The sequence below is a fragment of the Microcaecilia unicolor genome, chromosome 7 (genome assembly GCF_901765095.1).
Source record: "Microcaecilia unicolor chromosome 7, aMicUni1.1, whole genome shotgun sequence".
Classification (NCBI taxonomy): domain Eukaryota; kingdom Metazoa; phylum Chordata; class Amphibia; order Gymnophiona; family Siphonopidae; genus Microcaecilia; species Microcaecilia unicolor.
The window spans coordinates 42,675,458-42,702,232 of NC_044037.1; the positions used below are offsets into that span (position 1 = coordinate 42,675,458).

The 26,775-nt window shown below is 42.0% G+C and overlaps 1 protein-coding gene across 2 annotated transcripts in view; it reads right to left on the minus strand.

The window, feature by feature from the left end:
- The window catches only part of VGLL1 (vestigial like family member 1), a 29,475-nt gene extending 3,598 nt beyond the window's left edge, over positions 1-25,877 (minus strand). The window contains exons 1-3 of one of the 2 annotated variants that reach the window (XM_030210501.1): positions 25,669-25,877; positions 10,884-11,117; positions 5,866-6,288 (exon numbers count right to left, since the gene is read on the minus strand). In XM_030210501.1, the coding sequence (XP_030066361.1) occupies positions 5,866-6,288; positions 10,884-11,097 (637 nt within the window). In that variant the 5' untranslated portion in view covers positions 11,098-11,117; positions 25,669-25,877. Of the gene's footprint in view, positions 1-5,865; positions 6,289-10,883; positions 11,118-25,346; positions 25,377-25,668 lie in introns of those variants that run through there. The other variant, XM_030210502.1, reaches the window with a different exon arrangement.
- Positions 25,878-26,775: the final 898 nt, after the last annotated feature.

Consider the following 26,775-nt stretch of genomic DNA (forward strand, 5'->3'; position numbering starts at 1 on the left):
TTATGCACAAACATATGTGTTTTACCCACACTCACTCAAACTCTGCCCTGTACATACCTACTAGCAAAGTTTGTACCATTGTGTCAAATCGTGTCCTTTTGCAAGAGGCCATTTATGCATACGTCACGTGGCTACAAAACACATGAAAATGACTTTATAAAATGACCCTCTTTATGGGCCTGTTTACTAAAGTGCATTAAGCAATTAATATGTGAGTTAACTTGCACTGTTAGTGCTAGAAGCTGACCGAATTTCGGTTATGGCACCAAAACCAGTCTGAATTTGGGTTTCAGCCAAAAACACCAGAGTATTTTCAGATGAAACTGAAGCTCTCCCACTTCCACCCTCTGCTGCCGCTGCATACAGCCTCTCTTCTCCCTCTCTCAGCCCCCTGCACTGTCACCACACACAGCCCCCCCTTCCCCCTCCTGTACTCACCCAGCAGCTAGGCCTACCTCAGGCACCTAACTGGGGAAAGAGCAATTTACTGTGAATTTCGGCAGCAGTCTCACGAGGCTGACACTAAAGGTCTCGGTGACCATCTTGGTATTGAAGCTCTTATCACCTCTCGCTTAGACTATTGCAACTTGTTTCTCACAGGTCCCCCACTTAGCCATCTCTCTCCTTTTCAATCTGTTCAAAATTCTGCTGCATGACTAATATTCCGCCAGTGTCGTCATGCTCATATTAGCCCTCTCCTCAAGTCACTTCACTGGCTTCCTATCTGTTTCCGCATACAGTTCAAACTCCTCTTATTGACCTATAAGTGCATTCACTCTGCAGCTCCTCAGTACCTCTCCACTCTCATCTCTCCCTACATTCCTCCCCGGGAACTCTGTTCACTGGGTAAATCTCTCTTATCTGCAGCCTTATCCTCCACTGCTAACCAGGGCCGTGCCAACACGGTAAGCGAGGTAAGCATGGCAGGAGGGCGCCATCCTCTGGGGGGCGCCCCGCCGCACCATGCTTACCTCGCCCTCTTCTCCCCAGATCCTTTTCCTTTTTTTTTTGTTTAAATTTACCTCTGTCCGGCGGCAGCGTAGCGTTAGTGAGAAGGAGGCAGCGCTCCCCCACCCCGACGTGTCAGTGTTCCCTTCGCTCAGTTCCGCCTTCTTCTGACATCAGAAATGATGTCAGAAGAAGGCGGGACACTGAGCGAAGGGAAGACTGACAGGTCGGGGCGGGGGAGCGCCGCCTCCTTCTCACTAATGCTATGCTACCGCCGGACAGAGGTAAATTTAAACAAAAAAAAAGGAAAAGGATCTGGGGAGAAGAGGGCGGGTAGTGTAGCGATCGTTTTCATGGGGGGGCAACTGCAGGGGGGTGCCGGAGACCCTAGGCACGGCCCTGCTGCTAACTCCAGACTCCGTTCCTTTTATCTTGCTGCACCATAGGCCTGGAATAGACTTCCTGAGCCGGTACGTCAAGCTGCATCTCTGGCCGTCTTCAAATCTAAGCTAAAAGCCCACCTTTTTGATGCTGCTTTTAACTCCTAACCCTTATTCACTTGTTCAGAACCCTTATTTTATCATCCTCACTTTAATATCCCCTTATCTCTTGTTTGGTCCTGTTTGTCTGTCCTAATTAGATTGTAAGCTCTGTCAAGCAGGAACTGTCTCTTTATGTTCACTTGTACAGTGCTGCGTACGTCTAGTAGCGCTTTAGAAATGATAAGTAGTAGTAATAGGCAGGAGCAGTTTGTAGTCACTCCTGCCTATACCAGTCCCAATCCCAAGATGGCCGCTGAGACCTTCAGCACACAAATGTAACCATCACCACACTGGCAAGACTATGCACACTAATTCACATGCTAACTATTAGTGTGGTATGGGGGTGGGGAATGGGAGTAGACTTTGCAGTGCGCTATCATTTGTGCAGATGTACGTACCGCCCTGTAATAGTTACTCTCAGCACTAGCAAAGACTTGCTTTTAAGGTAAGATTGCTCACCACTAGCTAGGGGGCTAGTGAATACACTTAAAAGGCTATTTTAGCACTTAGGTGGGTTTGTGCACACATATTTGTGTATGTGCTAGCACACTCTTCAGTGCAGTGGCGTTCCGAGGGGCACTGACACCCGGCGCGGATCGCCGATGCGCCCCGCCCCCCCCAGGTGCAGCACCCCCCCCCCCCGTGCAACGCCCTTCGCCGGGGGAGGGGGGGTCGCGCGCCGGTCAGCATCGTTCATTTCCATGCTCCCTCTGCCCCGGAACCGGGGCAGAGGGAGCATGGAAACGAACGACGCTGACCGGCGCGTGGCACCCCCCCAGCGGCATGCACCCAGGGCGGACCGCCCCCCGCCTTGGTACGCCACTGCTTCAGTGCTATTCTGCAAATACCTGCATAACTTACACACAACATACTGCATTGGGGCATACAGAAGGTGGGACTTAGACAGAGCTTCCACTTATGAGAGTAACTCAGAGGATATTGTAAGTTACGTGCATCACTACCGCCTTTAGTTGCCTGCATTTATGTGAACATATTCCTTGTTTATGATGATTAGTACTTTTTATTTCTTATAAATAGAATTTAAAAGGAGGACCACAATGAGACTGCAACTACAAACTTGCAGTTTCAAGCTGTATCAGCAGATGCTCATTTGTAGAAGAACTTTGTCCAGTGCTGCTACTGGAAGGAGAACTGCACAATATTGAAGAGACACCAACAAAGGAAAGTCCCAGTGGGGGGCATTTTTAAAGAGTATCCTGAAAAGAAGCTGGGAACTGAAGAATCTCTGTATCTACATTTCTTTCAAGTGGAGAAGTAGCTTAAGGGCAGGGCCACCGAGAGGGGGGGTAGGGGGGACAAAATTCCCCGGGCCTCCAAGGGGGGGCTCGGCGCTGCAGTCCCCAGTCTCACCCGCCCACGGCTCCGTCGACAGCCCCTCTCCTTCCGCCACCAGGCTCCCTGCATCAAATCGGCAGCGCCTCACCTCCATGTGAAAGCGCAGCGGCAGATTGCCTCCCTTCGGGCCTTCCCTCCCTGTGTCCTGCCCTTGTCTGATGTAACTTCCTGTTTCCGCGAGGGTGGGACACGCGGAGGGAAGGCCCAAAGGGAGGCAATCTGCCGTTGCGCTTTCACACGGAGGTGAGGCACTGCCGATTTGAATGCAGGGGGCCCCAGGGGCGGCCTTGCCCCGGGCCCGGCTCAGTCTCTCAGTGGCCCTGCTTAATGGTTAGGGCACCAAGAACCAGGGAAACCAAGATTCATATCCCACTGATACTCCTTGTGATCTTGGGTGAGTCATTTATATTCTTCAATGCCTCAGTTACAGACTTAGATTATAAGCTCTCTGGGTTTAGGGAAATGCCTGCCATGCCTGAATGTAACTTTGCTTGAGCTATTACTGAAAAGGAGTGAGCTAAATCCAAATCCCCTCCTTTCTATTTCTTTATGGGTTGTACTAGAAGCAAGCATATTGCCAAGTCATTCACATTCATCAAGTACCCCAGTAAATATTTTAATCTTGGAACTAGAGGCCAACTGAATTTGGGGTTTGGATTTCTGCCTGGTTTCAGTTTTGGCCCAAACTGTTTTTGGTGGAAGTTGAAAATTTGTGCTTGGTCCTATTTGTCTCCCTTCCTCCCACTCCCCTCCAAATGGGAATTGCCTCTCTTCCCACCCACCTGTAGATGCCCCCCAGCCTATTTTACAATCCTTGGCAATCTTAGGGTGTAGTCGGGGCAGGATCCTAAGTTGCTCCTGCCCATGCTGGCCCTGCTCTTATAATTGCTATCATGACCTCTAGCAGCAATCTCTTGCAAGACTGCCACAAGAGGTCATGGCAGCCATTTTGAGAGTACTAGGGATTGTAAAGTAGTTGGAGGGGGGGAGCTATCTGTTCATTCTTCTTTTGTGTGTGTGTGTGTGTGTGTGTGTGTGTGTGTGTGTGTGTGTGTGTGTGTAATGTGATTGTAAATAATGCAGTTATGATCTTGTATAGTAGTTTATATGGTAAATAGAGTGCTCCAAATAAATGCTTTTGATAAAGTTTAGCAGAAATTTAAGACTGTAAATTTGGGATTGTCGCGTGCAGAAGCCAGATTCTCCTGCAGTGATTGTTTTCAAGCACAAGTATTTGTCAGCTTATAGTGTTAGTAGAGAATGATATTACAATGAAATGAAGTTTATATATTAGAAAATAATTTTAGAAATGTTTTGCTCTTGATTGTAATTTTTCAGAGCATATAGTCCTCAAATTCAGTGACATCAATGTGCTTCTTTTACTCTGGATTGTGCATCAGGCTGGTATTATCTATTTTAGTAAGAATCTATATTATGCTTGCCTTTAATCAGTTTTATAACTAAATACAAAAAGGGAAACATTTCAATGCTACTATCTCTAGTTACTTGTACACAGTTTGGGTAAGCATACAAAGCTGGTAATCATAATTTTTTTTTATACGCGTTCTCACAAAGTTCCTGTCTCAGAGGATAGTTAACTACATCATCATTGACTCAGGAACCTAAAATGTGCCTGACTTGATGAGAAGTCTTTGTTAAAATGGCTCTCCCAGTTGGTAGCCTGTGCTTTCAGTTCCTGGGACTGGAGAGTAATCTCCTGTGGGTTTAGCAGAGGGCTGCCAACTGGATTGGCCACTGTTGGAGACAGGATGCTGGGCTTGATGGACCCTTGGTCTTTTCCCAGTATGGCGGTGCTTATGTGCTTATGCAAGCTCTGACAATCCCCAGTGGACTTCATTGGTTCACATTCACTCAACCAAACTTTAGTTTTCAGGTTTGAAGCTGAAATTGAGTGGTAAGTTTTGGCTGCAGTTTTGGGTTTGGCTGAAAGTGTTCAGACGCTTTCAGTAGCAGTTTTGGTTTCAGCTGAAATTGATAAAAGCAGTTTCGGTTGGTCTCTACTTGAAACAACAATCTGATGTGATTGTGTGGTTCTTGATGTCACTTGGAAGTACCAGTGGATACTCTACATGGCTAAGGACCTTGAAAGATTATCTTTTCCCCCTACCACAAAAGAACCATAGAGTTCATAGTGTATTTGGTGGCCTCTCAGCCCCTAGATTTGACCGTGTTTGACTGAAGGAACAAAATATTAAGGGCTAACATACAGTATGGTCCTTCAGGGATTTGTTCTTTCTGAAAATACTTTTCTATGGTTGTCTCAACTTCTGCATGCGGAAAACATTTCTATGATGTTTTATTCAGAACTGTCTTTAAAGTCTCTGATGGCATTTCAAAATGCTATTTCCTATCTTGCAGATCAAAGTGGTTTACAATCTAGTAAAAAACCCTAGATAAAACAAACCAAACAAAAAAAAATAAAGAACTACAAAACTGGATAGGAAAGAAAGACAACCATACATACACAGAGTGAAACAAAGAAAAGGTAGGGGAAGAGAATACTAAGCGGGTTTGGGGATTCAGATGGGAAAAGTTCAAACCAATGACAGACACACCATACTCGGACTATAACAAATCAAATGCATAATGGAAAAGCCAAGCTGTGCGTGAGTGCATTTTACTGGGTTTGTGAAATTTTGCTGGCATCACAGAAATAGAATGTTGATAAAATAAGTCAAGTCACCAAGCAAGTTATTTTCTGGTGTATGATTTTCAGTAATTTTATCTTAACTCTTTCTATTAGTAATAGAATTACTTTCGTCACCTCTTGTCACTCTTGGCTATAGAAGCCCAAGAACTCATCAGAAAAGAGTCTTTTATTTATACTGTAGCACAACATGATGTTGTAGTCATTCTGCTCCCAAGGAAAGCCAACTAAATTACTCTTAAGAGCCCTGTGGGCTTCTGTCAGCATTACATACTGCACTTTAGCTCAGTAGACAGGGCATTACTGCAAAGTGGCATGATCTGTCCAGGACAAAAGCAAACATTTCCTTACCTGCTTCCGGACTTACACAATGGCTCATATTGTGTGAGCTGACAGACGCCGTCAAATGGTTAGACCCAAGCTCTTGCAGCATTATGGATTCCTGGACCGGTGCAATGTACCTCTCCTGATGCAAAAGGTTAAGAAGAGAATCATATTTTCCGTCTGAGCATGGTGACTGAGCCTGATGCACCTCAGGTACGGAATGAGGATGATATACTGGTGTGGAAATATTGGGAGTCCCAAGTGAAGAAAAATGCCATAAATCTGCAGATGGAGCTGGATGAGTCTGCATGACAGCATCTGGGTAATGGCCAGCAGGAGGTGCTATGGACAGGTTCAGTCCAGGAGTTACAACACTCATAACAGGAGTTGTTTGATGATGCTTGGTCCAGTGAGGAGAGAAATTCATTTGTTCTGGAGACATGTGACTTACTGAAATACAAATAATTTGCACATTAATATACTGCATTATGCTATATTACTATGAAGACAACTATTTTGCACCCACTCTTCATGCAGTTTCCTGGCTTGTGTACTCATGTCTTACTGATTATTATAGAAGAGGGAGGGTGTATGAGGTTATTTTGTTGTTCGTTTAGCACATTTTATAACTCAAGGTATATACATCAAAGCACTAGAGTTTCACTAACACAAGAAACAAATTGTTTGTTGTGTGCTAATAGGTAAGTTAATTGATTTAAAAAAAGTATCTTCATATCTACGAAATGCAATTATCTAGCCTCTGTACTGCATACTGGTAATATAATGGTTATGAGTGTACATAAGTTGCTGTATATTTTAGAACAGTAAGGATGGGGGGGGGGAATTGGGGATATATGGGATAAAGAGAATAGAGGAAGGGGGGGGGGGTCCTTGGAATTTGTAAGGTTTCCTCTGGCTGAGATTGCTCTGAAGGAACAACATGAATGATTCCAGTGGGGAGGACCAGGGGATTAAGGGAGAGGGGTGGTGGGCTATGTTTATATAATACCATAGCAGAGAAAAAAGTGGGTACAAACATCTGATATTTTATGTTTATATTTGCTTGTTATTAATCTATACTGTTCTGGATTGGTGTTATTGTATTCGATTGCTGCTGGTTTAATAAAGAGAATTTGTAACAAATTATCAATAAAAAGTGCAAAATACCCTACAAAATAATATTTTAGAGGTCATCTATCCTATAGGAAATGGTTTAAAATCCTGTGCTAATGCACATTTGTATACCTAGCTCTTACAATGTAAGCCCCCTTGGGTAATGACCTTCCACCTAACTCCTGTATTTGTAAGTCATCTCGACCTTAAATTTGGAAAGATGAGTCATTAAATCTAAAATCCATGCACTGCCCCCATTAAATGCAAATAGATCTCATGCATATTCATGGGAGAAATCCTGAAAACCCAACCTGGTAAGGGCAGAGGTTGGACACTCCTGGTCTAAATCAACAATAACAATTATTTCACCACTGCATTATTTATCGAATACTGTTTTTGCTACTACATCCCCTTAATTGCTAACATCTGGGATTACTATAACATCGTTGAGTTTTCTGTGACTAACAAGAGAATGAAGTGTGAGAAGCAACCAGACAGTGGTGCACTAGCCTCAAAACGCTGACAGTGTTGGAGTGATATTAAGAGACTATCAGGCTTATTTTCGAAAGAGAAGGGCGCCCATAGATGGGCGTCCTTCTCTCAGGGTCACCCAAATTGGCATAATCGAAAGCTAATTTTGGGCGTGGGGATGACCAAATTTCCCGGGGGCGTGTCGGAGGCGTAGTAAAGGCGGGACTGGGGCGTGCCTAACAGATGGGCATCCTCAAGTGATAATGGAAAAAAGAAGGGTGTCCCTGACGAACACTTGGCCGACTTTACTTGGCCTTTGTTTTTTTTACGACCAAGCCACAAAAATGTGCCCTAAATGACCATATGATCACTGGAGGGAATCGGGGATGACCTCCCCTGCCTCCCCCAATGGTCTCTAACCACCTCCCACCCTGAAAAAAAACAACTTTAAAAACGTTTGTCTTTTTTTTTTTAAAGAGTATGGGTGAAGGACGTCCTTCGCTATGCCTCTGTCCCTGCAATGGCAGTTGAGGATGTCCAAAATGTGGATGTTTCTGTGAGAAGGATGTCCACGCCTTTGCTGTGCCTCTGACACTCCCTTTATTTATTTCAATTTTGGATCACAAGTAGCAGTAGTGGGATTTGAACTGGCTGCTTCTGGATTGCAAGACCAGTGCTCTAACCACTAGGCCACTCCTCACCCTTGAAATTTGGTCGTCCTTGTGGGAGGTGGGGGCAGTATGCAAGTCCCTGGGGGTGAGAGGTAGGTGTATGTCAGCGGAGGCATAACAAAGGCGTGGACATCCTCAACTGCCCCCCCCCCCCACAGGGACGGCCAAATTTCAAGGGAGTGGAGTAGAATGGAATGGAGTGGAGGAGTGGCCTAGTGGTTAGAGCACTGGTCTTGCAATCCAGAGGTGGCTGGTTCAAATCTCACTGCTGCTACTTGTGATCCAAAATCCAAATAAATAAAGGGGGTGTCAGAGGCATAGCAAAGGCATGGACATCCTTCTCACAGAAACATCCACATTTTGGATGACATCCTCAACTACCATTGCAGGGACAGAGGCATAGCAAAGGACATCCTCAACTGCCACTGCAGGGACGGAGGACATCCTTCACACATACTCTAAAAAAAAAAATAAAAAGACATCCCTGACGACCACTTGGATGTTTTCAGCTGGACTTGTATTTTTCTAAGGTTGTAGATTGCAATTTATTTAAGGTTGTAGATGGCTATTATACACACAGCTTGGCTGCTCTGCACTGGCTTCCTCTCCTTAGGAAGGAAATCATGTGCAAATGAGCTAACAGCGAGCAGCTCATTTGCATGCGATTTCCTTTATGCGTGCTTGTTCCTTTCTGAATCGCTAAGGGATCGGTAAGGGAAGGGCTTTTTCTCTTCAGTTAGTGCATCTGGCTGAAGGTAAGGGAGCTATGTACCTGTGAGCAATTTGTGAAGTCTACTGCAGTGCCCCCGGTTGGTGTCCTGGCATGCCAGGGGGACCTTGCTGGAGCCGTCCTGCGAGGACGTCTCCAGGAAAACTTGGGCGTCCCTTTCGATTATGCCCCTCCACATGTGAAGGAAATTGCATATAAAAGGAAACATTGATGAAAAATTGAAGCAAAAATGGAATAAAAATAAGTGAAAAAAATGCACTAAAAGATTAATAGACATGCCTTAAAAATTGAAAGAAGTTCCTGAGGGTTATATAAATAAAAGGGGAGGGTTTTTTTTAGCCAATGATTGAAAAGAAAGGGAGCTGATGTATTCTTAAATACAAGTGAAGCTATCCAATTCTTCCGAGGCACCAAATCCGCACATAGTTTACCGAATGCTAGCACTTATTTGTGCCAGAGGTGCCAATAATTGGAATTTACGCACATAAGTGCTGGTCTATAAAGTATGTGCCAATGTCACTTAGCATGTAACTATACACATGGGCATGTTACCAAGTGATGCACCAAGCACTGACCTGTCATAAGTAACTATATATATATATATATATATACTTATATATATTTCACTATATATATATATATATATATATATATATATAGAGAGAGAGAGAGAGAGAGAGAGAGAGAGAGAGAGAGAGAGAGAGAGAAAACTTGGGAAACATGTTACAATTGATTAATATATGCAATTATATTTTCTCCTAAATGATTATGTAATCATAAAACTAACTATTGGATATGGTACCCAGTATCTTGTATCACATTTAAGTGGTATTTTAACACTTGGGGGCACCTCTACTGTTTTTTTTTTGTTACATTTGTACCCCGCGCTTTCCCACTCATGGCAGGCTCAATGCGGCTTACATGGGGCAATGGAGGGTTAAGTGACTTGCCCAGAGTCACAAGGAGCTGCCTGTGTCTGGAGTGGGAATCGAACTCAGTTCCTCAGTTCCCCAGGACCAAAGTCCACCACCCTAACCACAGTTAAGGACCATGTAGTGCCCCCCACCCCTCCTCCATGGTTCTTGCCTATTGGGTCACCCTGGACAGTATTTGACTTCCAAACCTCCCAGCATTTAACTTTTTGAATATGGTAGCATTAGGTGGCAATATTATGCAGTATTTCCTACACAGGGGTAGCTTAAGGGACAAGGAAGTGAGACACTGGCTCAGGGTACCCAAAAGCTGCCTCAGAGGCTCACCTTTCAAGCAGCAGGGGCTTTTTGAAAAGCACTGAAGGTGGAGAGGGAAGGAGTGACAGGGAAAGAGCAGGGAATGAGAGGAAGAGGAAGGTAGATCAGGCTGAAGGAGAGGATGAGTACAGAGGGTGGAAATGGGGGACTACAAAAGTAGGTGAAAGACAAGGGGCAGTAGGAGGGCGAAGGAACCAGACAGAGGTAGGTAATGGGTAGTAATGCCCTGATAGAGAGAGAGAGAGAGGGGGAAGGAAGAGAAGAGTAGGAAATAGAAAGTTGGTAAGTAGCTGAAAGGTGAATAGAGAGAGACTAAAGACTGGAGAGGAGGAGGAATGAAAACTATCCATAGGTAGATTTATTAAAAAGATTTTTAGTCCACTATTTCTAAAAATCTAAGTAGGTAACAACTAATATACATAAATATGTACAGGACAGAAGAGAGAAAAAAAGACCAATGTCAGAGACAGTTATAGGGAAGGAAGGAAATGAGACAGGGGGATTTAAGAAATCAAAAATGGAAATGAGATCCTGGAGACCAGGACAAACCCTACTGGAAAAATAAAATGATCAAAGAACAATGGTATGAGTTCCAGCTTTAGGTGCAAAAACTGGGTAAAGCCAATGGCATTTTGGCCATAACACCAGCTTCCTTCTGATGTGGGATCATTTCCACAGTATAAGTCCTGACATCTGGCATCTGCAATTTGGCACAGACCACAGAGTGCAAAAGCTGGCTCAGGATATCACAACTCCTATAGAGGATTACAAAGCAGTTGAACAGATTAGCAGACATTATAACTGGCTTACCGTTCTTTAGGAGAATGCCTTCATCCTTGCTTTTTGTGCTCAAATCATGGGGGCTCTTCATATTACGTAGAGCTCTAGAAAAGTGCTCATCAACCACGCTATTAATGTCCCCTTGAAAGTAAGTGAAAACAACACATCGAGAACCCCATTCAGTTTTTACTGGTTCTTCTTTGTTTTTGCTTGCACTTGATAGGCTCTTCCTCATTTCTTCCATCTTCAATTATTTATCAGTATCTGTTAATAGAAATTCAATATTTCTCCCTTAGCATTTCTTGCACTGATGCTCCTCGTTTCATCTTCCATTGCCTCAGGTAGATACTTAGGGCTAGATTTACTAACATGCATTAATGCACATTAATGCAATTAACATGAGTCATTAGTAGAGAGGCTTCATTGACAGTAATGGGGCTTACGTTAAAGAATGGGAGCTAAATTGCATTAATTTGCTTTAATGTGCAATAAAGCACATTAAAATATTTATGTGAATTAGTAAATCTAGTCCTTCAATTGTAAGCTGTCGTGGATAAGGAACTACCAACTGCACCTATATTTGTTACTTAGAAAGGCAAATAATTAAGTCTAAAATCCCAAATTATATAAATCGGTTTGCAAAGTTGTGTTTATCTCTGGCCTGCTTAATATGTATGATTAGCAACTTTGAATCACAAGTACATTTTCCACGTACACCTTTAGAGTCTATAAATGAATACAGGTAATAAATACGCCTAGGGTACAAGAGTAATTTCAAGTCCTTAAAACTGGAGTACTAAATGTTTGTTTTGTAGTTCAATCATCACATCCATTTTAGACTTGTGAGAGAGATACAGAACATGTTTAAAGCTGAACACTCCTAGATCTTATCACTTAATGAAACATTCAGACATTAAAAGCTATCTTTTTTTTGTGTTGGTGTTCTGTAGCTTATCTAAGTGTTTTTCAAATCCAGGGGAGAGAAAAGTATTGTGATTGCCACATCCATCCATCCTATGTAAAAAATAAAGATTCACAAACAAGCAGGAAGAGAAATGAAGGACTACAGTGTGTGTGTGTGTGTGGGGGGGGGGGGGGGGGAATTATTAATGTGGGCTACTGCTATTCTAGCACAGGTTCCCATTTTATGCAGAGAGATCCTGTGCTAAAGGAGCACGACTTGTAGTAAAATAACCAGTCGTAACTGTTGTTGCACAGGTCGATAACTTCCCTCCTAAGAACCAAGGATGATGCTAGGGTGTCAATCCACATCGCCTACTGACATTCATTGTGAGCTTGGACAAGTCATTGAACCCTCTACTGCCTCAAACACAAAACTTAGATCAGACAACTTCTTTGGCATGGAAATACCCATTGTATCCATATGTAATGCACCCTGAAGCTGGATTTGGAAATACAATTAATAAAACTCACTCTGGCTGATATTCGAAACTATTTAAATGACCAGGAATGGCTCCTGGCTAGTTAAATAGCATTTTAGCACCTAACCACAGATATTCAGCCGGAGATAACCAGTTATCTCCGGCTGAATATCCACGGCTAATGGCTGGTTGCTAACCACTGCTAAGCACATAAGTACATAAGTACATAAGTACATAAGTAGTGCCATACTGGGAAAGACCAAAGGTCCATCTAGCCCAGCATCCTGTCACCGACAGTGGCCAATCCAGGTCAAGGGCACCTGGCACGCTCCCCAAACGTAAAAACATTCCAGACAAGTTATACCTAAAAATGCGGAATTTTTCCAAGTCCATTTAATAGCGGTCTATGGACTTGTCCTTTAGGAATCTATCTAACCCCTTTTTAAACTCCGTCAAGCTAACCGCCCGTACCACGTTCTCCGGCAACGAATTCCAGAGTCTAATTACACGTTGGGTGAAGAAAAATTTTCTCCGATTCGTTTTAAATTTACCACACTGTAGCTTCAACTCATGCCCTCTAGTCCTAGTATTTTTGGATAGCGTGAACATACTAACTGGTTAGCGCTGAATATGGGCTTAACTGGTTAAGTTGCCATAGCTGAAAATGAAACCAGATTAATATTCGATGCCTGTCGCTGGATATGGCCTGGCATTGAATATCCAGTCTGACTGCTGGCATCGGGTGGTCACCACGCAGCTGAATATCGGGGGGGAGGGGGGACTATATCTAACCTATAACTGTGTGTAGCCCCCAAACTGTTTTTATTTTGCTTTTTAAAAATATTTTCATTTATTTCATTGTATTTTGCTATGCACATAAATTTGATATGACATGTATTATGTTTTATGACCACAAAATTGGCTTATGAGAAATGAAACCTGAACTTATGGGGATAAATATTTACATACACAAATGAAACAAATAAGATCTTAAATGAATGCATATCCCCACTGACTCTGTAAAGCTAGTCATAGATGTATTGAGTTAGCCTACTAAAAAGGTATCGCTTATAATTTATCTGCTGACCCTTATTTCTAAACGTCCAAGTCTAACTTACTTTGGTGGTCAGAGCAAAAGTTGTCACATTTTACCTTACGCAAACTTCTCATGTGTTCATATATGGCTACATCCAGACTTGTCTCAGATTTTATGTATTGGCGTTTTTTTCCCCTTTGGTTTTCCTTTAACTTTTCACAGTATATAAAAAAAAAACTATTGCCCAAACCAAAACGCATGGCCTATTCATTCTAAAACAAAATAAGTAGGAAAATAAAATTTCTTATGAAATGAAGAGTGCTATTAAAATATATAGCTCAGCAAGCTTCTATTTCTACATCCTACATTTTTAAAAAGCAAAAGAAAATTATACGTGTTGTCTTGGATAAAAGATGTCTCTTTATATTCCAACTGATGTGCACTGCTGAAGCCAATTCATCCACATAGTATGTGTCTGCTGGATAACATTTTCACATGTTGCAGAACAAAAATGCAATGACTAATATTTTGATGATTCCTTAGGAATCTATTTTTATTTTGCAACCAGTTTAGTCAGTAATCTTTCTGAGTTGTATAGTTTCTTTGAAATGAGTACTGCAAAGAACGATGCGTAAAAGGAAGTGCAATAAAGTGAGAAAACAAAGTATATTTTGGATGGCATTTGTCATAACCTGTGCTAATATTTTAACTCCCTTAATTCAGGTTACCCAACCTGGGAATCATAGGGTTATTAATGCAAAATGTATGCTACTCCCAGTAGGGTAGGTTTTTGCTTTGTTTTCAAAACTGATGGGGTTAAATCTTTTAAATTTAAAGTTTCCAAGTTTGCTCCAAAAGCTTCAATCACAATTTGCATCACCATTGGGTTTGTTTGTTTTTTGTTACTCTAAAGTCTTTCTACTTCAATTTGTAAATTACAGTATTTTGTTATTTTTTCCACCTGTTTTTCATCAATTCTTCTATCATCTGTTATTGTCACATCTATAAACCATACGCTTCTCTTTTCTCTGACTGTGATGTCAGGAGTGCTGTGCTCCAAATGCCTGTGTGTATTTTGAATTCCCACAAGATCTTGACCTGCTCATTTTCTATTACCTGTTCAATGGTTTGATCCCAATAATTGTTAATATAAGAATAGCCATACTGGGTCAGACCAATGGCCCATCCAGCCCAGTATCCTGCTTCCCACAGTGTCCAATCCAGCTCATAAGTACCTGGCAGAAACCCAAACAGTAGCAAAACTCCATACTTCCGATCCCAGGGCAAGCAGTGGCTTCCCCCATGTTGTCTATCTGCAATAAAGTCGTATCTTTGGAGAGAATCCAGTGGATTAATTTAACCACTTGATCAGTTTTTATTTATTATTATTGCAATTTATAGTTTGCATCACACAAACACAAGCTCCATCTAAGTGGATTACAACATGTACAAATTATTGCATAATACAAACAGTGTAGTGTTTCATATTATTGTCCATCTGCTCTATAACTAATGTCTGTTTGGTTATCTTGGGGCAATTTTTCCAAATGGGTTAGTTTTGCACATACCATGACAGGAATGAACCTCATGCTTAAGCCAGGGTATGGAGACTATGATCTCAATCTCTTAAATTTATGCTAATGCTCACTGTAAAACTTGCATTGTGCCAACGAGAGCTTCCCTTGGAGCTTGGAAGATGTAGCATAAATAAGCAACCTATCCAGGTGTGTTTGGAAATTTATTTTGATAAAGCCTGTGGCTCCCAAAATGATGAGAAATATCTCTATCTTTACTTGCATGTTTGCATTCACTTTAGTTCTTTTTTTTCAGCAGCTATTCTTTCCTTATTGCCATTTCTGTCTCAGTTTCTCTAGTCTAACATCAACAAAAATGTCTTTCTTTCCCCACTTCAGTTCACCTCTGAGGGTTTTCTTGGAAACCTACATGCTTCCACACGAAAAAGCATGCACAGCAAGTCAGCCCAATGGGGAGTACACAACTCTCATGTTGCTTGGAACAAAGCGGTTACATTTATGGGCAGACTGGCCATCTGGTGGGTCCTTGTCTACTATATTTTCCGAGCCGTCTGAATCAATATGTAAGGAAATTACAAGTTATGACCTTGCCCGTCTACAAATGTCTCTATCCCCTAGCAATAGCTCTGGAATGCAAAGATTATTTTTTGCCTCTATCAACTTCTAACGTTCTACAGCTTATCGCTGTTTATCATGCGATTGACCTGGCCTACACACTTATGCAAAATGTATGCTGCTCCAAGTAGGGTAGCATTTTTTTTTTTTTTTGCAAAACTGTATTTGAAGAGTCCAATCGGTATTGCTCCAAGAGCTCTAATGATAATTACTACTACTATTGATTTTGTTGCTACAAAGTCTTTCCTCTCTTAAGGACATTGTCCTTAATGGGAGTTACCAGTGACAGATCCTATTTCAGGGATATACTCATGAAGGAATAGTCAACAAAGTTGTAGAAAAAGAGAAATTTTGTGGTCTGCTTGTACCATAAATAAAAGTAAGCTCATTCCATTTTTGATGTTGCACACGTGACTTGGGTCATTAAAATGCCCTAGTGACTGAATATTCTGAGCCTCAGTTATTAACTCAGAGCCCAAAATTCAGCCCACAGTGGTCAGTGATTTTTTTAAGCCGCTGAAAACCATGGACTGAATTAAGTCCATATATTCAAGGCCAGGCCACATCCAGACTCCAGCATTGAATATCCAAGAAGTGCAGTCAACTGGAAGGGCACCTACTGAGATTCAGACCAGTGCCTGGTTAGCTTGGAAGATCAAGTTAGGACAGCCAATTTTTTCTCCAAACTTTATGCACTTACTTAACCAGTTAGCGGTCTGAATATCACTACTGACTGCTTAAATGCCAGCTCTACCCTGGTCCTCCCCATGAACCACCCTGGCACTAAACAGACAATGCTGCGGTGGTCACAGGCAATATTCAGTGGCACTACTCACTTAATCGTTGCTGAGATGGTCAGTCTAGTGGGGTTTAACTAGGCAGGAGCCTCTCTTGCCTGGTTAAACCCTTTTGAATGTTGTGCCCCTCGTGTCTGATAGCAATGTATTTATGTATTGCTGGGGCACCAGTAGCCCTGATAGCTGTTTAAATGTATAACATGAGAGCTTGGATGCAGATGACTTCCCCACTGGCAATGGCAATAGCCATGGGAGATATGGAAATGTGATGATGCTGGACAAGATTATAAGAGCTACTAGAAGGAAGAAAGTAATTTGTCTATTTTTCTGCCATCCTAAAGCAGGCTGAGAGCTCAGCAGTCTGGAGTCTCCAACTTTGTTTGGGGCGTTCCCTGATGTACCAACCTGGTCTTGCTCTAAGAGGAAAAGAGAGGATTCATTGGTCTTTTCCTTTCTTTCTGTCTTTCTATGAAAGGTAATAGGCTCAAAGAGCTCTGCGCTTCAGTTCTTGATGAAGTGAACCCTGGAAACAAAGCTGGTTGGGATAAGGAAAAAAGGGAAAGGGAAATGGGACTTGATATACTGCCTTTCTGAGGTCTTTGCAACTACATTCAAGTACTTATTTTGTACCAGGGGCAATGGAGGGTTAAAGTGACTTGCCCAGAGTCACAAGGAGCTGCAGTGGGAATTGACCTCAGTTCCCCAGGATCAAAGTCCACTGCACTAACCACTAGGCTACTCCTCCGCTCCAAAAAGAAGTAATGCCAGAATTTGGGAGGTAAGAATTCCGAGTTCTGAAAACCTAAGTAGTTTCAGCACTCAATTGTCAGAAAGGCTGGACTATTCAGTAGTGTCCTGGCAGTCAAGTGTCTACAGGAACAGAATATCGCCAAGTGAAACGTGCTAAATGTAAAGTGTGTCACAGAGGACAATATACTGTTCCTTAGCATTGTTTATGTTGTACCTTTAGATGTCTTAACCTATTTATTTATTGTTACCATCAGTCACTGAGCCAATTTGGTTGATTCCTGAGGCAGGTGCGGTTGGTGCCGAAACGCAGGACTGCGTCGAGTCTGTTTTTAGAATTTTTCTTTAAATAAACCTACTGTTTGGAAAATATTTGGTCTACCCCTACTTTTTTCCCTCCCCCCACCCCACGTTTTGTAATAAAAGTCAGTAACCTGAGCTGAGGGAGCCTCAACCCCTGCTAGTTAGTCAAGAAATGTATTAAGTAACGCCAATAAAATGGTACCCCATCCTATTTCTAGTCACCTTTATTTCTGAACGCTTCTTTCACTTAGGGGCTCTTTTATACCACTTAGTGCGTGCTAATGTCCTTTAGCGTGTGCCAAGCTTTAGTAAAAGGAACCCTTAATTCTTATAGGAGTAATTTTATAAAGCCGTTCCTGTGTGTAAATTCTGCTTTACATGAAGAAAAGGGTTTTAGCACAGCTACAGATGCGTGTACAAAGTACATGCACAGAAAGAGTGTATTTCCAGGGGCAAAGTCTAGGCACAGCGCATGTGCAGTTGTGATGTATGTGCATATTTTATGAAATACATGTGTACGCTCAAATTTACTCTTTCATTGGTGCAGGTGTACATTTATGTGTTGGCTTTAGTTCACAATTGGAGCTGAATCTGGGAACCTATTTTATAAAGGTGCATAGGCACCTATATATAGATGTTCTGTATTAAATTATCTCCTATATGCTTACTCATAGTTTTATAGAGGAAATATTGCATATACTTTAGAAGAGAGCCAGGTATACTTGGGCTCTTGAAGATGCATCTTAGCTATATAATTATTGTAACATAAATGCAGCACAGATGTGACTAAATCTGCCAATCAGAACACTACATTTAATAACAGCCTCTTCAAATTAAGCTGCATGCCATTGCTGTGTATGTAATTAGTCACTCAGGAAGTAACACTAGCTGTCTGTTGAACAGGATTTACAGTCATTGCTGCACTGCAGCCTCTGCATTTTTTGCATTTTTCTGTTGTATCTATATAAACATTCTCATGTGTGCACAATCTTTACATATTAATTTCGTCTGTCTTTTGAAATCTGGAAACTCTATGTATGAACTGCTTGCTGGTCTGTGAACATGGTGTATCAGGTTTCTCACACGGTGATGTTCTCTGGTTTGTCTATATATAGGACACCTACTGCCAGTCATAGCAAGGCTCATTGTATTTCTTGTGCTACACAGGGGGGTCCTCTTGGGGCAGTGTCTCCAAATGAGTTAGTGTTGCACCTACCATGACAGTTATGAACCTCACTCTCTCAAGTTTACTGCTAGTGCTTGTCTTAGTACTTGCATTATACAAAGAGGATTTTCTTGTACAGTTCAAGTAATACGTATAGGCAACATATCCGAGTGAGCTTGGACATTCTTTTTAATCAGGCCATTGGTGCCCATTATAGTTGGGAATATTTCTCTTTCTGCCTCATTTTCTCAACCTAGTCAAGCGCTACGGAGCGCTGCCCTATGTGATCTAACCCTTCCTGTATCCTTTACTATCCCCAGTCCAAGAACTGGGCAAGAAACAATGTGTTTGAGAAATGATTCTATACATGTGGATGGTGTGTGGCCACAGCATAAATTAAAAATACAAGGAATTTTAAACCAAAAATGTTATTACTATTATGTCTGTGTTAATAGGATCAGTACTATGGTTTCTCTCTCAAAAGCACTATCTGCTTGTAAGGAGTAGACCGTAAAAGCCAAGCTGTTTTTACCTGCTGCCAGTACAATGGAACAATCGGAATACTATGGTTTATCACTCACGAATGCAATGCTGTAAGAAGTAGGCTTTTAAAGCTACCTTCTTTTAACACAGCCAGTGAAATGGGGCAGCTGCAGGTAGAACTATGGTTTATCACTCACAAATGCAATGTCTTACTCTAAGAAGCAGGTTATAAAAGCTCCTCCACCTACTGTTGCCACTGCTGCTATGGGACAGATAGCTGTGCCTCGGATATCCTACAATCTACTCTTCGATGGCCACGAATTGTAGCTTGTTAGTGAGTTGCCCCTCCAGTTCATGAAAGTGCAGAAGAGGACACCTCTTGCAAGTTGCAAGTGGAGGAGTGGCCTAGTGGTTAGGGTGGTGGACTTTGATCCTGAGGAACTGAGTTCGATTCCCACTTCAGGCACAGGCAGCTCCTTGTGACTCTGGGCAAGTCACTTAACCCTCCATTGCCCCATGTAAGCCACATTGAGCCTGCCATGAGTGGGAAAGCGCAGGATACAAATGTAACAAAAATAAAATAGATACTATTGGAGATTCTACATGGAATGTTGCTACTATTGGAGATTCCACATGGAATGTTGCTATTCCACTAGCAACATTCCATGTAGAAGGCTGCGCAGGCTTCTGTTTCTGTGAGTCTGACGTCCTGCACGTACGTGCAGGACGTCAGACTCACAGAAGCAGAAGCCTGCGCGGCCACATTGGTGATCTGCAAGGGCCGACTTCTACATGGAATGTTGCTAGTGGAATAGCAGAATCTCAAATAGTAGCAACAGTGGAGGAGTGGCCTAGTGGTTAGGGTGGTGGACTTTGGTCCTGAGGAACTGAGTTCGATTCCCACTTCAGGCACAGGCAGCTCCTTGTGACTCTGGGCAAGTCACTTAACCCTCCATTGCCCCATGTAAGCCACATTGAGCCTGCCATGAGTGGGAAAGCGTGGGGTACAAATGTAACAAAAAAACAATGGAGAATACGCTTGCCTCATCTGTAAAAGTCACTACTTTCCTATCATCCTGCCACCTTTCATTCTGAATATTTTCTCTTCCATCAGGGATGAGGAAGGCTATTTCCTTGTCATTAACATAACATAGTAAATGTCAGCAGATAAAGACCTGTTCGGTCCGTCCAGTCTGCCCAACAAAATAAACTCATTTTACATGGTATGTGATACTTTATATGCATACCCGAGTTTGATTTGTCCTTGTCATTTTCAGGGCACAGATTATTGATGCCTAAGTTGACTGAAAACATCTCTTGCTGTGTACCCTCGATTTGCCCAACCTACTTCCCTATGCTGCAACTAAGGCTGATCTTTTCACATACCCATTCTGCTAGCTCAAAGGTGATCCAGCAGTCATCTTTTTGCTAGGTAGGATGGGCGAGGAAAACACTAGTGAGAATGGAGGAGCAAGAGGCCAGCTTCATGATGTTTTGTATATGAATTTTTAAGATATATTTTTAATGAGTGAAATAGCCTTTGAAAATGTGGCTGCATGTTATTACATTGGCCTTATATTGTGAGGTGACACTCTTCCAATACTGAAACACTGAAAATGATGGCAGATAAAGACCACACATTACAGCCAGTCTACTCATCTACACACCTTTCACCCTCAAAGGTTTGTATTCACCTTTGTATTTGCCCCATGCCTTCTTGAGTTCAGATGCTGTCCTCATCTGCACCACCTCCATGCTTCCATTGGAAGCCCTTGAGGACTGGGAGTGAATACCACTGCTCTAGCCATTCCTACTGGAATGGAATCAGAAAAGAAAAAAAAACCAATAGTTTTGCAACTTTATCTAGAACCTTTTCAATTGCTTTTAAAGGCAATATGACATAAGTACATAAGTAATGCCACACTGGGAAAAGACAAGGGGTCCATCGAGCCCAGCATCCTGTCCACGACAGCAGCCAATCCAGGCCAAGGGCACCTGGCAAGCTTCCCAAACGTACAAACATTCTATACATGTTATTCCTGGAATTGTGGATTTTCCCCAAGTCCATTTAGTAGTGGTCTATGGACTTGTCCTTTAGGAAACCGTCTAACCCTTTTTAAACTCTGCCAAGCTAACCGCCTTCACAACGTTCTCCGGCAACGAATTCCAGAGTTTAATTTTGCGTTGGGTGAAGAAAACCTTTCTCTGATTTGTTTTAAATTTACTACACTATAGTTTCATCGCATGCCCCTTAGTCCTAGTATTTTTGGAAAGCGTGAACAGACGCTTCACATCCACCTGTTCCACTCCACTCATTATTTTATATACCTCTTCTCCAAGCTGAAAAGCCCTAGCCTCCTTAGTTTTTCTTCATAGGGAAGTCGTCCCATCCCCGCTATCATTTTAGTTGCCCTTCACTGCACCTTGGCTGAAAGACATCACGGTCTGTACCCCTCAATGTTCCCTCTAACCCAGTGGTTCTGAACTCAGTCCTGGGGACACACCTAGCCAGTCAGGTTTTCAGGATAGCCACAATGAATATGTAAGAGAGATTTGCATACAAATGCATCTCATGCATATTCATTGTGGGCATCTGGAAAACTTGATTGCCTGGGTGTGTCATAAGGACTGGGTTGAGAACCTTTGTTCCAAGTTGCCCTGGCACCACAGCCATCCACTTGTTTTGGAGGTCCCATGCAGCTTTCTTTGGTTCCTTCCTGGGCAGAACTGGTACAGTTCTGGCTTTCCCCTGAATATTTACTCACTGCTTCCAGAGTCCCAATCCCTGTGCTGAAGTGCTGTAACCTCTAGGCTAACTAAAACTGGTCTGCAGCATCAGATGAGGACATGCCCTTAACACTTCTCCTGTTGCTAGTGTAGCTGGGAGCCAAGGTGCTTTGGAACAAAGATCAGGACTCAGGAAGCAGCAAGGCAGCATTTGTATGGATAAAAACAGCATTAGCCTCAGTCAGCCTCAGCATTTCTGTTTCTCTTTCTCTAGGGGTTTGAAGCAGGTGGCTCGGCAGAAGCAGGAAAAGGAGAGGATGTACAGAAAGGTGAAAGAAGAGACAGGGGACATGTGTTGGGGAAGGCAGAGAAGATGCTGGGGCATAAATGCTGATGATGGGGAAAGAAGGCAGAAAGATGGAGGCTGGAATGAGAGGAAGATGCAGAAGAATGGATGGGGTAAGGTATGAAGAGACAAGTGGGCAGATGGTGGAGAGAAATGGAGAGCTGTTGGTAATAAGGGATAAGAATGGAAATGAAGAAATTATATGGCTGAGACGTGATGTATTCATGAAGCAATAGAGGAAGGATGTGAAAGGGTGGAAATCATGATATGGAAGAAAAGAAAAAGAATGGAAAGCTACAAGAGAAGAAAATAGAGCAGATAAGTAGATATGAGAGTTGAAAGATGTGAAAAACGTTAGGCGTGGAACAGAAAGGAGATGGAAGTTAAGTGTGAAAATAAGAGCAAGCTTGGATCCCTGGTAGTGGTGTAGTAGCAGTGGTAAATGGTGCAATACAGTAGAGAGGGTACATGCACTCATACCATGAAAAAAAAAATCAGGTTCTACAACTACAGGAAGGGCTACAAAATATGGCCCTTCCCTTGGAATTTCCTGGTCTGTAAAGAATTGCTGTAGGAACCAAATAAACTTAGTGGTGCTTATATGGCAACTTCAGTAATTGGGAAAACAAGCCAGTGCTGGACAGACTTCTATGGTCTGTGCTCTGGTCATGGATGGACAGATCCGGATGGGCTGGTGTGGGGCATTGATAATAGCATCAGTAGTTGGGGAACAAGGCCAGTGCCAGGCAGACTTCTACAGTCTGTGCCCTGAACATGGCAAGGAAAAATCAAGATCAAGAATGCATATGTAGCATCGCATCATACCTTATGCTACGAATTTATATTGTTGGGCAAACTGGATGGACCATACAGATCTTTATCTGCCATCGTCTACTATGTTATTATGAGATCAAGGGCTGGAATGTCAGGATTAATGGTGGTGGAGGGCAAGCGAGGGAGTTGATGGGGAGTAAGATAGAACATGTGAGTGTATGGGGGAAATGTGAGTGAAGGGACTGGAGGAGATATGGAAAGGCAGCATAGAAATCAGAGAGGAGTATGGGGGGGATTGGAAGAATGTGAAGTGTGAGTGAAGAGATCGGAGGGGACTGTGTAGGAAGAGACTGAGTAATGAAAATAAAGAGGGTGTGAAGTGTGAGAGAAGGGATTGTTGTCAGAAGGAGGGGTGTGAGTAGATTGCCCCTTTCCTGATCTGGGATCCCCTCTTTCTCAATCCATTCCTCTTCTGATCTGAGATCCCCTATATCTGCTCCTCCTTTTCATCTTCTTGTGCTCATTGATTCTCCTGCTCATCCCTCCTTTTCCCATCCTGAGATTCTTCCACTTATCCCTCCTCCGAGATCTCTCTGCAGAGATTTATCCATTTCCCCATTCCTCAACTCCCGTCTTATTCCACTGTGCTCGTTCTCTCTCAGCTCTATATCCTCCCTTCCTACCCTCCCAAAGAAGAACCAAATAAACAGTCAAAGAAGTGCCAGAAAATAACTTAAAAAATAAAGTACGGCAAACACAGAAGAAAGCAGACCTCCGCAATGGAAAAACCAAGAAAAGAACACAGCGAAGGTGACAAGAAAGATGATGCCAAACAAACTTCTACTGGACTCAGAAAAAGTTCACAGCAAGAGTTTATTCTTAAAAAACCGGAATCAACACGAGTCATGTTTCGGCCGTTCAGGCCTGCCTCAGGAGTCCCTAAAATGGTGTATAATAGATTATGTTAACTCAAATTAAATAATAAAATCAAATCATAATAATGATATATTGCAAATAATATAAAATTAATAATAATAATAATAGCAGATACAAACCATCTCAAGGAAATAACAGAAAATGATGTTGTTAATACAACAAATCGTGTTTATAAACACATTGAAATGTCAAAAACAAACAATAAATTGTCTGAAACGTCTCTTTCATTCAATAAATGTTATAAACACTTGAAAAAAACCATAATTATTGCAACAACATATCTTAAAAGACTTCAAAAGTGACAAAAAGTAAACCAGAAGCAACCGTGAAAATCATGTGACATGTAAATACAACGATAATGCAAAAAACATAATTTTTATTATTAATATTGAACAACAAATTACTCATTTATTCTTTTAAAATTACACGTCGCCACAGACTGCACTGTTACCACTGGGTTACCACGGGAGCCCTTACTGCCACCTCAATGGGTGGCAGTAAGGTCTCCCCGCTGCATGGCCACGCGGTAAAAGTTTTCTTACTGCATGACCATTTTGTTTTTGGGGCTTTTTACCCATTGTGGTAAAAAGGGTCCTGGCACTCAAGAAAAATGGCCCCCGTCGCTACCACAGGACCCTTTTTCCTGCAGCTTGGTTAAAGGACCCCTAAATGCCCATTTCCCCCTATACAACTTCCCGCATAAATTATTTTTTTTGGACTGAATGATTACTCACATCAGCCTCCTTTCTGGTCTTCACATGAACTGCCCCCATATTCTAATTTCTAGAAACCTGACAAACTACGTAATAAAATATTGGAATTGTGAGTAAAGAAGAAAATTGTTTTGTGTATGAGGTGTTGGGTAGAGAGTGTTTTACTGGTCACCCCTCGAGCAGCAACCAAGATTATGTTTCAGCACCTGACTGGCAAGGGATACCAATGACATAACGTAACCAAAGACCATAACTGGACATATCTTAATCCTTCCTCTCCCTCTCTAAGTTCCCCCCAATGGTCTTTACCATACATGTACCTCAATATCACCTTGTTCATACCGGAATCGGCTAACGCCGTTTACAGTACTATGTAAGCCACATTAAATCTGCAAAAAGGTGGGAAAATGTGGGATACAAATGTAACAAATAAAAATAAAAATATAACAGGAATCCTAACAAGTTCTTTGGTCTAACCTTCAGGATTTGGTGCCATACCCACAATAATCATCTTTTCTTTTAGACAAATGTAGTATGAATGAATAATCCTTTGCTGGACACATGACTCTCTTATAATAAGGTCCAGAAGTCAGAATATTCCATATTCACCCATCTACCGTTTCTTGAGTATTTTCCTTTAATTTATTGACCTTGTCTTCTCTTCTCTTTTTGTCACCCACGTTGGCAGTCTCCTTTTCTATTTTACCCCTTATACTTGTGCCCTCTTGTCTCCTACCCTTCCTTCTTATCCAATGGAAAGCCAAACTTTCAATAGACAATGCACAATAGTAACACAGTACATGACAGCAGCATCTAGTCTGCCACATAAAGTGGTGAGTGTTGTACCTGCCACTACATGACAGACCGTTTTTGCTGATTAACAGAGAGAAAGAAAAATGTCTACAATTAAGGAAATATCACACTTTCAATTTACCTGCACAAACTTTGAAAGCGGAGCCCTGAGGTACAAGACAGAGTTCAAGCTCTGTGAACAGCAGAAGCAACAGCAGCAGCAGCAGCAGCACCAGCAGCAGCAGCAACAGCAGCAAACTCTCGCCTGGAGAAGTCTAAGAGTTAAGTGCAGCTACCTGAGAACCAGGGGAAAATGGGTTTGATTCTCACTGCTAGTCACTTAACCCTCCATTGGCCCAGGTACAAAATAAGTACCTGTATATAATATGTAAACTGCTTTGATTGTAACCACAGAAAGGCGGTATATATCAAATCCCATCCCCTTTCTCTAAATCAAGTCTTACCTTGTCTTGATACTTTCAGCTGTGCCAGTGATGAAACGGTGAATAAAGCAAGAAAACATTTTTTTCCTATTTTATACAGACATGAAACCTGAAGCAGGAAAGATCCTCCTGTGACCGATAATCTCTTTGCAAAATCTAAGAACTTTTGCAGAGAAACCCCTTCATTTAACAACCGTCTTCCCTGACAGCATAGAAGCAGTATTGACCTTCTCCAGACTCTGCACGAGTTTCTACCCTGGAGCAGGAGTTGAAGGCGTTTTCCATCTAAGAGATGAAGAATGTATGCAATGCACTCAAACAAGTATACCAGGTTAAAGGTTTCAGGAACAAGGAAAATGCATTCAATTTGATCAACGTGTTTTAAGTTACCTTACATAGTAAACAAATGCAGTAATCAACTATCCACATCATTTTGGTCAGAAAATATGTTGCACCTAGTCACACAAAGGGACTAATACATAATTAAACTTAGGGCTTAGAGAAGGGTAAGCCAGATCAGGTTTAAGAGCTTCCTTAGAACTGAAAAAAATGGGGGTTCAGACAGAATCGAATCAGGACAAGCTGTCATTTTTTGGCTCGTTTGAAAGTGAGTATTCAGATTTGTCAAAATACTTTTAGAGTTGCACTGTATTTCAATCGCTTTGAAATACAGTGCAACTCTAAAAATATTTAATAGCTTAAATCCATGTATTGTCCATGAATTCAAACCCATCTGATTTTTATTCTCTTGTTATATTTGAACTAGATCAGAACTGATGGTGATTGTTTGAGTAAATCTAAGTTACATATCCAGAGTTTTGAATCTGGACCTGTATATGAATCAGGCTGGAGGAGGTTTGTTCATCTCTCCAGAGAGTAAAGAATACATGTTAAAAAAAGGAATGTTAACCCTCGAACTACCAAGCTTTTTTGTAACATGCACTACCAGGCGGTTGGTGGTTACCATCAGCCCCATATTTTTGTGGATTTATTAATTATTGGTCCCATGTAATATGTCATTTGAAAGCTATTCAGAAGCCAAATTAAATAAGCCGTCAAAGCTGGTTTCTAGCACTGTGTGGAATAACAAATATGAAACAACATCTGGATTGCAAAAAATGTTAAGGA